The 14582-nt window shown below is 35.6% G+C and overlaps 2 protein-coding genes and 1 non-coding gene across 4 annotated transcripts in view; 1 reads left to right on the top strand and 2 right to left on the bottom strand.

Annotated features, from left to right (window-relative positions):
* Positions 1-2545: 2545 nt before the first annotated feature.
* The window catches only part of LOC126753192 (40S ribosomal protein S8), a 390246-nt gene continuing 378209 nt past the window's right edge, over positions 2546-14582 (bottom strand). The window contains exons 1-4 of one of the 2 annotated variants that reach the window (XM_050464430.1): positions 4107-4171; positions 3694-3800; positions 2978-3389; positions 2546-2742 (exon numbers count right to left, since the gene is read on the bottom strand). In XM_050464430.1, the coding sequence (XP_050320387.1) occupies positions 2639-2742; positions 2978-3389; positions 3694-3800; positions 4107-4110 (627 nt within the window). In that variant the 5' untranslated portion in view covers positions 4111-4171 and the 3' untranslated portion in view covers positions 2546-2638. Of the gene's footprint in view, positions 2743-2977; positions 3390-3693; positions 3801-4106; positions 4172-14582 lie in introns of those variants that run through there. The other variant, XM_050464431.1, reaches the window with a different exon arrangement.
* LOC126754306 (small nucleolar RNA R442) lies at positions 2819-2864 on the bottom strand. Its single transcript, XR_007666286.1, has one exon. It is a non-coding gene; the product is annotated as a small nucleolar RNA R442 (small nucleolar RNA).
* Positions 4766-13571, top strand: LOC126753179 (nonsense-mediated mRNA decay factor SMG5). Its single transcript, XM_050464411.1, has 7 exons — positions 4766-4895; positions 5656-5927; positions 6336-8020; positions 8090-9414; positions 9482-9614; positions 9677-9835; positions 9902-13571. The coding sequence occupies exons 2-7, from the start codon at positions 5749-5751 to the stop codon at positions 10141-10143; spliced, it is 3723 nt and encodes a 1240-aa protein (XP_050320368.1). The 5' UTR covers positions 4766-4895; positions 5656-5748; the 3' UTR covers positions 10144-13571.

Here is a 14582-nt window from a genome sequence, read left to right as displayed (position 1 = left end):
AAGCTTAAATACGATGATAATTTTAATAAAATTGATTTTCTTATAAGCGTTATCTTTATTTTTTTCTGAGCATACACATGTCCCTAGTGTCCTATTTATATGACGGACTGATTCATTAATCAAGGTATTTTTTTATTTTTTTTATTTTATATTCTTCTTTCTTAACGTATTAAGAGCCCAAGTTACAAATTTCAACAAAAAATTCCAATGATTTCGATGCTTGGGAAGTAATGGGTTAAACAAGTTGAAGAAGCTTCAGCCAGTCAAAACCTTATACAACCCTACAAGGCAATTTAACAGCTTGTACTGTACTCTTCGCTCGATAAGATTAGTAAATACAAATCCGGGGAAGGTTTAATTACCATCGAAAAAAAAGTCTCGCAATCTATTTGACGAAAGAATGATACTAGTATTAAAACACCTTGCCTTCGAGGAACTAACTATTGCTGGCTTCATTTCGTCAAGCGTTGGAGAGATACGACCACAGTTTTGCAGAAAACTGTAAGACTGACGAGCTTGCTAGGACAAGAAGGGTAGAAGCTCTGTGCTACTGGACCATTGGGCCTCAGACCAGCTCAACAAACGTTTGTCAACAGTGCCTATGTGTTCGCAAGGTCCTTCTGTCAAAAGAAGTCTAGGGTGCTCTTCGCTTTCAGCAAAGTCCATATTTCAACTGGACACTGTCCGATCGAAATTCCTGCGGTAAGATTGAACATCTTTGTGGATGCCAGCTGCATCAGCTGTCAGGAAAAGGAGATGGAATCAAGTCAACACTTCCTCCTTGAATATCCCGCTTTTGCCAGATCACATCAAAAAAACCTCGAATATCACACACTTAGACATCCAGATGAAATAGCAAAACATTTTAGCAGATTTGTTAGGTTCAGGGCATTTTGCCGATAGCTGATATCCAAGTACAGAAATGTTTCTTCTGGCTTCACAAAGGACTAAACATAACAGTCGAAGTGTGATCTCCCCGCCAAGCTGAGGGAACAGCCATTTAACCTAACCAGGAGTTAAACCAGGCAGTATTTACGAGAGTGTATAGCAACTTGAAAGTAATTTCTTGATCGTGTAATGCCCGGTTAATCTATAAAAATCCTGTCTCTTGGAGGAAAATTAACAATTTATCGACCGATAATTAATCAGGAATATCTCTGTAATAAATAGTGCAAGTTTCCAAACTTAATTAAGGAAAACCTAATTTGGATCGTCCTTATTTTGGTGTCCAGCTCCAAATATTTCCTTTTAAACTCCCTCAAAAATTTAATCCCTCTCAACAAATTCTCTTTTTGCAACTAAACGGAATTCATCTCACAGCAAATCGCACTTCCTGCTGAGAACAGTGTGCTCAAATTCCGTATGTTAAACCTCTGAACCCAACATAAAAAAAAAATATCAATACAATGATTAATCTAAACCCCAGTCTCCACTCAAAGTGCACTTTGTCTATGGACAATCGATAACCAGAGTAAAAGTAGAGATATCTTGATGAAACTTGAAAATCTAAGTTGGCGTAGCCACGATCCATAGATATGTCTGCCCGTCCGTCTGTATAAACACGAAAGACTTGCCCTAAGTTTTTGAGATTTTGCTCCCCAAATAGCTGCTCATCTGTCAGTCACTATATACTAAACAATCCGTTACCGGATCACTATTAGCGTGTAGCTGCCATCCAAACTATCCGATCCAAATCAAATACTTGTACGGAAAACTTTATTGTATATTACAGCTAACTTTGTTATAACAAAGCTCTGCTGGTACCTTGAAGTATTTCATCGCCAAAAATTTTACAAAATGCAAGAGTACAAAATGTTCGGTTGCACCCGAACCTAAGTATTCCTTACTAATCTCGGAATGCATTTGACAGAAAAATACGCTTTGTATAAGAGAGAAACTCTGTTTAAAATTGCCAAGAAATTTTGACAGATCGTCTCAAGCATGGCTGTTAGTTCAGCCAACAGGTGACTTTTGTAAACAAAGCCAGCTCCCAGAATATATCTCTCAAGGGGCTCCAACCTCCAATGTTTGGAGGTGCTAAAATGGCATGCTAATTAATGTAATTTCAGAAAAATATTGTACCAAATAACTTTACAAAACCTTCCGTCGTTACACCTTAGTTCACTAAAACAGCAACGAAACCAGGCGTGCTGAATTGCACAAAAGTAATTAAAACAGAACTTTGTCTGCTGGATATATTAAATATATCCTATAACTTCTCGAGTAGGGCATTTTGTTAGTTACTGGAAATACTGCAGCGTTCCCACTTACCTTAGCTTGATTTAACACTTTCTCTAAATCAGCAAATTTAAAATTTCAGCGAGAACTTAAAACAAGAGATTGAATGATGATTGAAGAATCGCGGAAGTTTTTGTCTCGGAGGTGAAGATTTGTAAAACAATTAAACAGATGATATAACTTAGAGTGTGTGTCATATTTGTTTAATTGATGATAGAGATTAGATTGTATGTCATATTTGTTTAATGATGAGTTTATGTTTTTGTCGTGTTAATTCAAAATTAAATAAACCGCACTTGCGCACGTATTTCTAATGTTACAAATAACGCAGCATTATTTTTATTTGTTTTTTGTTTTTGTAAAAATTCAGCCCATTTGTATTTGAATTTGTTACGGATGTTTATTTCTTTGACTTAATTTTCTTAAGATAGAATTCCAATTCTTTGCCCTCTAGAATGTAGCCATCAGAACGACCACATTGACCTGGACGAGATGATACGCAGGCTGCAAAATAAAAAGAAAACACATTAGTATATACATATAAACAAATAAAAAATTTATTGCTTTGAATGGAGAATAGAATCAGAGTAACTATGACAAGCGAAATCACGCCCAACAGGCTTGCATCGCACTTAGAACAAGTTTGATACAATAATGTTGTTGGATCGCTTAAGAATTTAACATCATCTGGTATTCACGGTTCTTAAAGACGTGTATATATTTATTGGATAAAACTCACCAAGGATACGTCCAGAGATGAACTGATCTTCAAGAGCGGCTTCTACTTTGGCGAACTTTTGACGTTCCAAGTATTTCTTCATTACTTTTTCACTGCGCTTCTTGTTCAGCACGTCATTCTCATCTTCAGTTTTTTGATGTTTGGGATTACGTTTGCGTCCCAAAGGCAACACATAGTGCGATTCATACCATTGACGGAATGGTGTGGCGTCAATAACAACAATGGTGTTCTTTACCAAAGTTTTGGTACGTACCAACTCATTGTTTGATGCATTGTAGACTACATCGGCAATACGAGTGCGACGGGCAATACCCTCAGAAGCCCACGCAAAGTTACCGGTTTCCAAACGCAAAGCACGGAATTTGGTGTTACCACCGCGTGTGCGTACTTTGTGGATGCGTGGTGCACCGAGCTAAAATAAAATAGAGACGTATTTTAATAAGTGTTGAACAATTTTATGATATGAATGCTTCATCCTATATTAATCAGTAGTCCGAACATAATAATGCGTTCATCAAAAATTGTAAAGCTCCATAGGAACTAAACGCGCTTACAGTTAACATATAAATCATCATGTGAAAATTTTGGGCATTGGAGTTTGTGGAAATCACAATTCTTTCCATTATTGCAAAACCTGCTCCAAAATCGCATATATCTATATATATATATATATATATATATGGTGTGGAGTCAATAGTATATATATATATACATACCTTAGTGTTTGCTGCTGGACGACCCAACTCGAACTTGCGCTTCTTGCGGAGCGACTTGCGTTTGCCACCAGTGGCGCGGCGCTTGTGAGCACTATCGCGGCTAATACCTGGAAAACAAAGATTCCAGTTAGTGATTTCACAGTCAAACTACACAAATCAAAAGCTATTTTCAAGAAAATCCTCCTACTATCACTTTAACGCTGCTGCCATCAGCTTCACTCAGTTCCAACATTTCGGCACAAGCATTTTTTCACATAAATAAATTTCCAATGTTGGAAATATTTGTACTATATAATTCTTCATAATCATATAGTTGAAATAAACACAATTTGCTGAAGTTTTCACATTTTAATACAATGATGTTTAAGGATTTTCTTGAAAATTTTAGTCGATCGCGTAAAAGCCGCACTCACCCATTTTGAGTAGAAACAGAGAAGGAAAGGAAGCAAAGAAGAAACCCAACAACTCGTGTCAAAAATTCAGAGATGCATCGTTTGACAGCTCATTGTAGTAGAGTATCGAATGAAATTTGACACATGACTGTAATAGAATCGAAACATTACATAGAGCTTATACTCTTATATTTTACACAAATTGTTCTGAACAATTTTGCCACGAACGAGAAAAACACTGGAATGTAATAATATTAACTATCTTAAATTTCGAAAAAGTTTATATATATATATGTGACATTTAACCAAGGGACGATCAAGGATATATTATGAATCTCCTAAAATAGTAGAAGCTCTCTACACGTATCAGTAAAATCTACAGCATAAGCATGGAAAGGATTTCAAACTAGTCTTGTACCGGAACTACAATATTCTTGTTATTAATGGTACTAGCGAATATTAGATGGTTCTGAAAACAAATGGGCTGTGTGCGTGGGGAGAATATATTTAGTATTCTAATTTATTTTTAAAAGTGCTTATATTGTAAAATTTAATTTGAGTTTATTTTGAATAAACTCCTGGTTTGTCGCCCTCGATATTTTTCTTCTCAATACAACACTGTGAATTCACAACTTTCGGACGATGCCAGAAAGAGTAGAACGTATAGACAAACGAAACTTCGTAGGAACTGATGGCAAAAAACGATGAAAAGCAAAAGTTTTTGGAATTTGTAAAAACAGCAGCTGTGAGTGATAATTTTACGCCTTTAAAGCAAAAATAAAATATAAAAACGAAGTAATATAGACAAAGGTAATTGAGTTTGGAAATTGAAATTAGTAATTATTACGTAGAAATTCGTACTCGTAAGGTAAATTTTTTCTTCAGTGAGGTATTGGTTTGTTAATTTCGCAATATGAAAATTGTGCCCGTGAAAAATAAAATGAGTAGTCACCAAAGCCTCAATTGAAAAAACAAGACTTAAATTATAAAAGAAAAGAAATTGCAGAACCTAAGTATTGATTATTCAATACGAAATTCGAGCTTTGAAGTGGATATTGACGAACTTGTGCGAGTGTAGGTACTGAACATCGTATGAAAGCAGTGCAAATAAGAAACGAAGGCAATTTATTTTCGTAATATTATTGGAACTGTTTATTAAACAAAATTTTGCAGAAAAATATTGGGGGAAAAATGCCAAATGACGCACCGTCAAATGAATAGAAAAGTAATCTTGAAAAAAAAGTTATAAGTGGCGGACAAATTATATCCTCGAAATGCACGTACGCTGTCAGTTTGCTGTTTAAATTTAAAAATGCACGTTCGCCGCAGCGATTTGTTGCATATACCACACGTAGTCTGCATATAAACCTTTATAAACATCATCGTTTCTGAGCAAATGTCTTACTCAATATATAGCATATATATTTTCGTTGTTTAAATTGTATTTCCAAAATTTTTTACTTGTCAAAATTTCAGATCTTCAATATAATTATTTTATTGCATATTATTAAATATTCAAAAATATTTCATATATTTTGTTAATTACATAAGTATTTTTCGTATTTTACAGAAAGAACAGATATATAGTAGTGTTTGGATCGAAATTACAGAAAAAAGTTAATAAGTAAAATTAAAAGATATAAAATTGAAAGAAGCTTCAAATATGGAGCAAAGTTTCAGTTCTGGAGGCTCGAATGCTTCCGGAGATAGTGTCGGAGGCTTTGGCCAGAATACTACGATAACTAATGCAAGTGCCAGCGATATTATTTACAATAAGAATGTCACCCAAAACAGTGGTGGCAACGGAAACGGATTAACACCTGAAGTGAAGGAGATCTATAGGTAAGCAGAAACCCAGAATAACATAATGTATTTTTTATATTAAATGTGAATGTTGATACGCTTTTAATATCATGATTGGATATTTTCCTGAAATGTCTGTAAAAATTCACTTTTAAGTATAAATTCTAATTACTTTTTAATGTATAAGTATATGTATGCAAGTATGTAATTATATATACGTGGATTCGTGCCATATTATGCTTATCAGTTTGCTTTGTTTTCCGGTTTAACAGACCCAGCATTGTTTCACATAATGAATTTTGTTATTTGCACTAATTTGTGAGATTTTGTGTTTTCCCGCTGCTCACTAAGAGAATTCGCGAGATTATTATGCACAAATAAATATTAATATTTGGAAATTTGTTATTAAAATATGCTGTTTGTTAAATTTGTAATTTTTTTTTATAGATCTCTTTACATTGTTGCCAAACAACTAGACGATGAAAAGAAACACATTAGCACCATTTCTCAACTGTTTCAACATGATTTGGAAGAGAAACGTTCTCAGCTGGTTCAGCTTTGCAAAAAGATTGTTTTCAAGGACTACCAATCAGTGGGTAAGAAAGCTCGTGAAATCATGTGGCGCAAGGGATATTATGAGTTTATCGCTTACGTGAAGAAAAACTGGCACAAAGAATTAAAAGACACCACCCAGATCAGTACGCAAGACAATCTATTAAAAGTGGAACGTTTTCTCTGCGCTGGAATATCAAATTACAAACGAATGGCAGCTCAAATGGAAGAGATATATGATCTTGACTTGAAATACTTAATTGATTTTAGTATTATTAGTGACGGATATTTGAGTGAAATTGATCATAAGCAAACAGGCGAGAACAATGGCGCAGGCGATGTTAGTGCTGCACATCCAGTGGATAAAAGTTTAGAAGCAGTTTCATTTGCTTTAGACACTATACATTCATCACTGTTGAGTTTAGGCGATTTGCACCGTTACTTTTTGGACTTTCGCATTGACACGCGCCTAAAGGTAACTAAACAACAAGCTGCCAAATATTACTTTGAAGCATTCAAACTGAATCCGGCAATTGGCATGTCCCAGAATCAATTGGGTACACTCTACTATGGCCAAAATCACGATTTGGATTCCATCTATCATTACTTATACTCCTTGGTTAGCATTGTACCATTTGAGTTAAGTGAAAATAATGTGTGTAAGCTTTTTGCCTCTCATGCCGATTACCTGGAAAAATTGGACCCAGAGAAGATAGAATTTAGTCTTCAAGATTTCTACGCTCGCTTTTATTTGATTGTAGACATATTTTTCTTCGATAAAGAAGTGCCCGATTTCAATTCTCTTTGTCACTGCGTACTTGTAGACTTGCGCAAAGTGCTCTGCTCTAAGGCATTCACCATTGAAGAAAGTTGCATTTTCAAAATTGTCTCGATACTGTTTTTCTGCTTATCTAAGCTAAAGATGATAAACTCCCAGAAGGTTTACTCGCTAAATGCTTTCCTAGTAGCTGTGTGCTCCGATCTAATGGATGCATGCATTGTAAATTTGGAGCAAACAATTTTGGCCAAATCTGCGGAGAATGAAGAATTTCATGAAATGTACTCAGATAAGTTTGATGAGTTTAATATGGTAGTACGCAAATCACGCAACGAATATAAAAATTGGCTTGTTACTATTGGCGAAGCTGACAAAAAAGAGAAGAAACTTAATGCTAAATTGTCATTGAAAGAATGCTCATCTGATTCGCGAGACAGTCAAAACTCAAATGACGAATATGCCATCAAAACTCAGGACAGTCATAAGCACACCAAAATTGATGGTGGCACCGAAAAGAATGCCGACCCCATATCTACGCGTTCGAGCGATGAAGCGAAAGAGAGCGATCTGAAGACACCGTTATCGTGCAAGAGCAAGAAGAAAGGCATGAAACTACGTCGTCGTAGACGCAAAATTGCGCAGTCGGATGATAGCTCGTGTTATGACACCGAAAGCGATATGGATACCGACTTTAGCACAGACGATGAGGACTACACCGATTTAAGTTCAAATTTTGATACCGATTTCAGTGACATCGAAGCTGAACCCGTGGCTGATGAACGCGAGGAGGCTGATGAAGCAGGTATGTTGAATAGTACTAAAAATAAATAAATCCATACTGATATAATTAACAATTTTGAATTTTTGTTAGACTTTGTCAAGCAGCCAACAAAATCAGTAGCTCAGGAGCAAAATGCGCCGCGTTTAACTTCGGCAGCGTCCAAGGAAAGCTTGACTTCCAATGAAGGCGTCGGTCCGACTTTCTCCGACAATGAAGACATTGTTATTGAGGAGGAGAAAATTATTTATCCCGATGAGCAACAGGCAACGCTAGCAAAACAACGCACCGATTCACAGGAGGTTGATAGCGAGGAATTGCTGCGCAGTTTTGAGATATTGCAGATGAATGGTAGTGGCTCCCTCAACTTCAAGAATACCGACAATGAGGAATCACTACCGGCGGTTTTAGAAAATAATGAGAAGCATCAAACTGTCGAAGATGTCAATTTCAATCCGGGAGAGCCGCCAAAGAAACTCGTTTATCGCAACAAGTATACAAAAATTAATCCGAATATAATAATTGAGTTTGCGCGCCACGAGCCAACCATGCGTGCTTTGAAAATTCTATACGATTGGTTACGCATCAATCATGAAATTCTCTTCGGTTGCTATCACTCCAATCCGGAATTCATACACAAGATTATGAAGCTGCTAAATTACTGCAACATCGACATATTTACACGTAAAGTGTACTTCGAACGTGAATTCCTAACCACACCCAATGTGCGCACTCCACTCGGCGATTTATTCGATGTACGCGCCAATGTGCCATTGGCAGAAGATTTCGTTTTCAAAAATTTTGACATTTTCCAAGGCACCCAACTGACTTTGGATTGGGAGACAACCATACGTGAACACGTCACACCCGAAGAGGAGTGTATTCTGCGTATTTTCAAAATGGTGGATTTCGGTTTCTTTATTTGCAAGCAAAAGAAATTCAATTATCGCTTCTGCGTAAAGAGTCGCCGCTTCACTGAGAATGCCAAGAAAAAGCGTGAGGAGAAGAAATCGTCCTCACGTCGTCGTGAGCGACGCACAGTGAAGAATGCAACACGCAAGCGAGCCGAAGGACGCACACGCCGTTACTCGGACCGTAAGAATGGCATCGTCCGTAAGAGTTACACCAGCAATGAGGAAAAAGATACTGTTGAGGAATGCAAGAAAATGCCGCGCAAAGGATATTTGCGTAATCGTAATATTGAAAAGTCGGTGACATGCAATAACTTCGGCGGTGCTGGTGGTGGCGGTGGTGGGGGCACATCCGCTTCCACGACCACCAACAGCGCGATGTGCGATAAAGTTTTACTACAATCCAGCAGTGGCGCTGACGAAGAACGCTCAGAGGCTATGTCGAAGAAATGTGAGATGATGGGCAAGCTGTGGCTCAAGAACGAAGTCGAAACACTTGAGGAAGAGGTGAGTGTTTGAAGCGTGAAATATATTCATTCGCATAGTAATTAATACATTTTCGATTGAATTTTAGTTAAGAAAAAATCCATTGAACATCATCATGACGCCATTTCTAGTTGTTGACGCTAAAGCTTTGACTGAATATAACGGCATAGTTAAAAATCTGGTGAAAACTAAGAAGTTTATTGTGCTCATACCGAATGCAGGTAAAATTTTATATTTTTATTTAGCACTCTGGACTTGTTGTAATATATTATTTTTATTCAAGTTTTGAACGAGTTGGACGATCTGAAGAAACGGAGTGAAAATGCACGTAATGTCATACGTTGGCTGGAGCAGGAGTTTAAGCATGGAAATAGACATTTGCGCGCACAGCGTGATAATGAGAACTTGACCCTTTCCTTGTTGAAAATACCCCGAAAACTGGGTGAGCATCAACATCAACTTACTAACCAATATAAACGCATTATCATATTACTTTTTATCGTTCCAGATCGCGACGCTAGCGTATTCTTGCAAATTGCACAGTTTTGCAATCATCTTGTTGCCAATCATTCGGATCCCAAATCTGCCGAATTCCAAAGCAATGTCATCACATATTTGTCTGGCGATTCGCTGCATGAGAAACAACGCAATCAAACAAACTTTAGTTTTACTGGCATCTTGGACACTATACCCGTGCGTTACGAGCAGATCTCTAATTTCTATTCGAAATTCAAGGCGAACAAAAAATGAACCCATACACGCTGCAGGAGCAACGCCTGCGTGGAGCGTTTTGTGTGAACTCAAGATCATAAAAACTAATGAAGAGATGAGGATGATTAGGGAAGATAAAGAATAAGAAGAGCTTACGAAGGATTAAGGATCTATGAAAACGAAAAACAAAATCAAATCAATTCAAACCAAACCAACAAAAACAACACAGATAAATTCCAGAACGTGAATGATGAGTGAATTTATTGAACGCAATAACAACAAGGGCGGCGGCAGCCATAGAGGCTACAACAGCGTTAGCAGTAGTAGCAGCAGTGCGGCAGCATCAGCAGCAAAAAATAAAAAAAAAAATAAAAAAAAAAACAACTGTAAGTGCCTACGAGCAGTTAGAAAACCTTAAAAGCAACAATTACAACTTTATCCAGTTTATTTGAAAACCACCACGATGGATAGATAGAAAGGTGAAGATTGTGGCGATGAGTGATGGTGAGGACATGGCGATGTTGTTGATATGGCAGTTTAGGAAGATCGTGTGCATATATGACATCAGCAACAAAATCAACATGCAAAGAAATCACGGTAATATATGTAGTGGCATTGGGTATTAAACTCGACGTTGGCAAAATATTATTTGTGATGGCGATGGTAGCGTGCCTTTGGTGAAGCGACTAGGCGACTTTTGTGTTTATGTTTGCGGTGTGTTTGACATTGCTTTTAGAGTTGAAACAATAACATCTGCATTATAATTCTATATAAATTTCGAGAACAAAATTACATTAGAACATAATTAGAAGAGAAATTAAAAAAAATCTTTACAGGAAAACCACACCACACATTTGACAAATTTTTGAAGGCATAAAACAACAATTCTACAAGAGGATATGCAATAATCACAATTTTACATTAAATATTTTTCCGAAATTCCATTTTTTTCTTCATTAAATATTTTTCTAAATTTCCGTTTTGCTTTCAAACTTCTTGATTAAAATTTTACTAAACAAACACCTCAGCTCTAAATTCACAGTAAAACTATCTTTAATCACTTTATTTTTATTGCTTTCACTTCTTTGTTATAATTCTGTCTCACTCGCCTAATAGCAGCCGAAGTTTGCCAGTTTAAATCATGGTATCGCTGAGCCATCATTTTCTTTACCGATATATTTTAAGAGCTGTTGCAGTGGAAAGTTCATTTGCATCATATTTGATTGCTATAAACAACCTTCGATCAGCAGCTGTCAAAAGTCAGCTGTCATTGTTTACATTCATATAGATTTGTGAGCCGCGCGAATTTCCCACCATTCGCGAGAAACAATAACAAAACTATGTTTTTGGCATACACAAAAATGCCTCAACAAGCTTCTTCAATAGCTTCTACTAAATCCAGCACATATAATGCTGTAAAGCTTAGGGCATTTCGCTTGTTTGTGTAGCCGCAGCCTTTCGCGAAGTACTAGCTCATGTAATCACGACAGTCTTCGAAATCTTCTCTAAGTGTAGGAGTATATTTGTGCTTGAGCGCATTTTTATTACCGTTTTTTTTGCTTTGTTCCGAGAAATTTTGCATCCAGGCGCGTACGTGTCTCAAAACCTCTATCGTAACGAAATGTAAAAGAAAATGTTAGACTACATTGATTCAAAATTTCGTACTGCCATCAAAATGCACATCTTCCATATGATAGTTTGTTGTTCCCGTTAAGTCTGTGATGACGTGGAATTGAAATATGTCGTGTATTTAAGATTTTCTTTTATGTTTCGCTGCGTGTGCGTACTACATTATTTCAGTAAATTTTATTAATTCAAATTCAATTATGCATATAACATATTTGTAGTCGCGTATGTATGTACATACATATGTATATAGCATACTGTTAAACTGGGTTGCCGTCTTCAAATACGCTTTTTTATCGCGCAGGAAACAAGCGCCGTGTGGATTTTTGTGGCGCTTAGAAAATTATTGTGAAGAAATAATATGTGGCATCGCAAATTATTTAGACTTTTAATATTAAATTTTCATTCAATTCAATTGCATAATTCAACATTTCTTACCCTAATATCTGGTTGTTAATAAATTTTTTAAAATATTTTTTTTTTATAATTTTTTAATATTTTTTCTTTATTATTATTTTTTATTAAGTTTATATTTGTATTTCTTTTTTTTTAATTTTTTTAATTTCTATTTAATTTTTTTTAAAATCTGTTAAATTTTTTTTCAAATTTTATTTAAAAATATTTTAATTTTTATTTTTTTTATCTTTATTTTATATTTGTTTTACATTTGTTGTTTGTTTTTAATTTTGTTTGTTTGTTTTTTTTTTTTCAATTATAAAAATTTCGCCACAAAGTTTGCGCCACATTCCATCAATAAAGGAACCGCAACACCAAACAGTTTATGCCTAACTATACTAATATTATAGAAAATATTCTTTATGTAATTATAATGGTATGAATTCGAAAAACAAGCATTACGCAGGGTTCCGCTGGGGTATTTTTGTGCCACATCTGAAATATTTATGTCTACCAGTTCATATATTGCACGAAATCCAGTTTTATCACATCCTCAAATATTACAAATTCTTAAAATTTTTCGAAACACCAACAAATTTACTAGTTTCTGCTTAAATCGTCTTTTAAATACCTGTCATCAAATAGAATACATCTACTAGTTTTTTTTGTCTCAAATTGTACTGGAAATTACCCATATAGGTAAATAAAATACGCCTGCTGATTTCTGCGTCTTAATTTCGACATAACCGTACACATACTTTTTCTTAATATAACGTTTATTTTTACTACAAAAAAGAACAAAAATACATGTAATCATATCAGGATTTAATTTCAAACCGTAACTAATTATATAATTTATGTTAATCATAGTCGTAAACAGCAACCCCTTTTGAAAGAGCCCCATTCTCTCTGCCTTCGTTTTCGTTGTTTTGCATTAGAAAAAAAATCAAAAAAATATTGATAAAACACGTATTGAAAAGAACCCCATGAAAGCTCTGCAAGTTGGTGTAGCTGCTTTCACAAAAGCTTTAAAGCTCACCGTCAAAATTCGGCCGCTCGTAGGGCGTATCCCTCTAGTGTGCATAACTTGCACTCGCACGGAGCTCTTCACTTCACAACGTTTTTGGTTTCATATATAATTTTATATTACTAAATCATTGTGTGCCACTAGGTTCTTGATATTTGCATTAATATTTAATAAAGGAAGGGCAGAAAAATAATAATGATTTATAACTTTGTGACGTATTGAATAATAGCAATATAGTTTGCCAATTATTTGAATGTCAAATTCCACAATACGTTTGAAATTGTTCCCAGCCTTTTAAACCTTAATTTCCTATTACTAAAATATATACAAACAATAAATATAAATAATTCTCCGTCAGTCCATTATTAACTTTAATAATAAAACAACAAAAAAATTCTTGCTTGTCGGGTTTCACAAAGCTTGTATACAACTACTAACTGTAAACTCAAAAAAAAACTTCATCTTCTGTTCGAATTTTACTGCCTGCTAATAAAAATATGTTTATATTATAAAAATTTAGTTTATGAAGTATTTTGCTCAATATTGTGTAATTTGCACGATCTATAAAATTTCTAGTATTTCATTTTTGTGAATTAGTTAACTACAATAAAAACTACAATAAAGCTCGACAGCAGAAAAAATAGTTTTTTTCAATTATATGTGGGATGAATGGATCAAAGCCGAGTCATCGGGTTTGTAGTGCCTCAACTATTGAGTAAGTGTCTCTCCTAAAGGTGAGTATAGTGTAAAAAAAACGACAATCGGGTCTATGTAACTGGAATGAATCCGGATTTATCCGGCCAGGGTCTGTCAACTCGGCAGTATTCTTCAAAATTATCAGAAAATGTTTTCTGGCGCTACAACAACAACAACTATGGAGTACAATTCGAAACATCCTCAACCAACAGATGGAATTTCGATCAACTCATATGCAGATGCTTGTACGATATTAACGTTAGCCAGTGGAATTGTTGTGATATCTATGCTCAAAATTAAACAGTTTGTTTGCGCTTATTCCCTGCAAGAAGCCTAACGTTCTCGCCCACTAAATTCGTAGCGACCAAATTAATGAACCGGGTGAAGGAGTACAGACTGGATGTTAATATCACAGCAGATGGCAACCACCCTAAGATTTTAGGCATCTGCATGTGCTGCTTCACTCCGCATTGGACCCCGATTATTGCCAAAGCAATACAAAGAAACGTTCTTGATAACATACAAGTTAATCGGCCGGTTGATTATCAACTATGCACCATCGACATGGTCGTCTGGATGTAGTGAAAATTTCAGTCGTGTTGGAATACTGCAATCCCAAGAGGATGCCTCCTGATGCCTCCTTTCGAACACTTATGTATATAGTAAAGCCTGCATGCTACCGGTTAAGAAACAACACACACTTTTCTCCAAGCAGTTTCTATGACATCATCGA

The sequence above is a fragment of the Bactrocera neohumeralis genome, chromosome 3 (genome assembly GCF_024586455.1).
Source record: "Bactrocera neohumeralis isolate Rockhampton chromosome 3, APGP_CSIRO_Bneo_wtdbg2-racon-allhic-juicebox.fasta_v2, whole genome shotgun sequence".
NCBI lineage: Eukaryota > Metazoa > Arthropoda > Insecta > Diptera > Tephritidae > Bactrocera > Bactrocera neohumeralis.
This window is presented reverse-complemented; position numbering and strand designations above follow the sequence as displayed.

Bases quoted from the DNA above. Each gene is read 5' to 3' on its own strand.
- LOC126753179 (XM_050464411.1), top strand. From the start codon at position 5,749: ATGGAGCAAAGTTTCAGTTCTGGAGGCTCGAATGCTTCCGGAGATAGT. The intron at 9,415-9,481 runs GTGAGTGTTTGA...ATTGAATTTTAG, and splicing joins TCGAAACACTTGAGGAAGAG to TTAAGAAAAAATCCATTGAA. The intron at 9,836-9,901 runs GTGAGCATCAAC...TTATCGTTCCAG, and splicing joins GAAAATACCCCGAAAACTGG to ATCGCGACGCTAGCGTATTC.